This window comes from Gekko japonicus, unplaced genomic scaffold, assembly GCF_001447785.1.
Source record: "Gekko japonicus isolate JY-2015 unplaced genomic scaffold, Gekko_japonicus_V1.1 scaffold2624, whole genome shotgun sequence".
NCBI classification, from domain to species: domain Eukaryota; kingdom Metazoa; phylum Chordata; class Lepidosauria; order Squamata; family Gekkonidae; genus Gekko; species Gekko japonicus.
The window spans coordinates 65828-67608 of NW_015162030.1; the positions used below are offsets into that span (position 1 = coordinate 65828).

A 1781-nucleotide genomic window follows, 5' to 3' on the forward strand; every position below is an offset into this window, starting at 1 on the left:
GACCGCCTGCAGCGACGCCCCCCCATGGCGTTCCTGCCCACACCGCCCTCCCTTCCTCCAGGGGGGATCCAGCAACGAAGGAGGGCAGCCCAGCTTCCATGCCTCTGAAAAGACATTGTAGGAGATTGCCGGAGATCTCCTGGGAGTCGCCCACAGGCGGCCTTTGCCTCGGCGGCAGGCCTTGGGGTTTGGACTGACTCTGCCTTGGGGCTCGGCCAGCCTGCCTCTCTGGCAGCCGCTTCCTGACCGCCGATCAGCCTCTTCAGGCTCCAGGTGTGAGTGTGTGCCCCCTCTCCCGAGGAGCCCTCAGTGCCCAGCACTTTCATGGTGAGGGGGGAACGGGACAGGATGCAGTGCTGCCCCACCCCAGGAAAACTCCCCACACCTAGGAAGGCAGCCCCCTGGGGAGAAGGGCTCCAGTGCAGAGGAGCCTCTCTTGGGCCTCCCTTGGGCTCTCCTTTCCTGCCCAGGGAGGTCCACTCGGGGGCACTGGCCGAGGTGGGGAGTGCGGTTCCAGCCACCCCCAGGGCCAGGGGTGGTGATGTAACTGTCTCTCCCCCTTCCTTCAACAGTCCTCTCTGGACAGCCCCTCCCTTTCTGTAGGATGTGATGATGGAGACAACCTTTTCCGCCCTCCAGCTCTCCCCCGGAAAAAAACCGGGGGGGGGGGGGAACAAACTCCTTTCAGAGCCGCCCGCTTGGCCCACGAGGCTTGATGGTGGTGCCTCCTCCCCCCGCACGCCGGCACCAGCTCCCCTTGCAGAGACGGGATTTCTGGGCTCCCTCTCCAGCCCCAGTTCTCTCAGCCCCACCAAACCCTCCTCCTGGGCGGGGGTGGGCGGGCGTCGGGGGGCCCTCCGGAGCAGCACACGGGGCCAAGTGGGGGTTTGTGCCAGTGGAAACGCCACCCCATCTCACCTTCATCACTGCGTCGCGCCAGAAGGTGCCGGCGTCCCAGGGCTTCAGAATCAGCAGCTGAGCCTCTTGCTCTCCACAGTCCCGCCTGCTCCCTTCCCAAGTCTCCCACTCACTTGACACCCGCAAGCACTTCCACCGGAAGAGGGCCCAGCCGGGGGGGCAGCAGCCTGGTGGAGGAGACACACGAGAGGGGCAGCCAGGGGCGCGGCCTGCCAGAGAGGCACTCCTAATGGACACGCGCCTCATGTGTTGGTTGGGTGGCCCGTGAGGACAGCTCAGAGACTCCCAGCCATGCCAGCAGCGTCCGGCTCAAGGGCTGGACTTCTTTGGGGTGCCAGAGCAAGATTGGGGGCACCCTTGCTAACATTCGAGCTGTACGGGGAGCTGGAGAACATGGCCCCAGCTGCCATGGGACATAGGGGCCTGGCCCAGCCAGGCCTGACCCCCACAAACATCGGACTTACCCATCTGCTGGCAGGATTTGGCCTCCGCCAGCTCCCGGGTCGCCTTGGCCTTCTCCTCCTGCAGGCGGCTCTTGGCCAGCCTCCACTGCTTCCTCTCTTCCTCCAGCTGCCGCTGAGTGCGGTTCCTGTCCTCCCGACTCTGCCAGAGGGCCAGCCTGGTGGTGCTCAGCTCGGTCTGGGCCCGGGACAGCAGCCGCAGGGTCTGGGTCAGGTTCTCCTCCTGGCTGCCCAGCTGCTGGGCCAGGGCACCGCTCTCCGCCGTGTGCCTCTGGGACGCCCCCTCCAGCTGCCCGGAGACCTGCCAGTCTGCGGAGCAAATGTCGGGGTGGGCAAGGGCAAGGGGCTGGAGGGGGGGGGAACCTTGAGAAGTGGGGGGGGGGCTGTGGAAAGGCAGGGGAC

At 66.3% G+C, this 1781-nt stretch overlaps 1 protein-coding gene across 1 annotated transcript in view; it reads right to left on the minus strand.

Moving 5' to 3' along the window:
* Positions 1–262: 262 nt before the first annotated feature.
* LOC107105537 (B-cell differentiation antigen CD72-like) overlaps positions 263–1781 on the minus strand; it is a 4851-nt gene continuing 3332 nt past the window's right edge. Inside the window, exons 2-4 of the mRNA XM_015405533.1 lie at positions 1383–1688; positions 919–1085; positions 263–319 (exon numbers count right to left, since the gene is read on the minus strand). Coding sequence (XP_015261019.1) covers positions 263–319; positions 919–1085; positions 1383–1688 — 530 coding nt within the window. The remainder of the gene's footprint in view (positions 320–918; positions 1086–1382; positions 1689–1781) is intronic.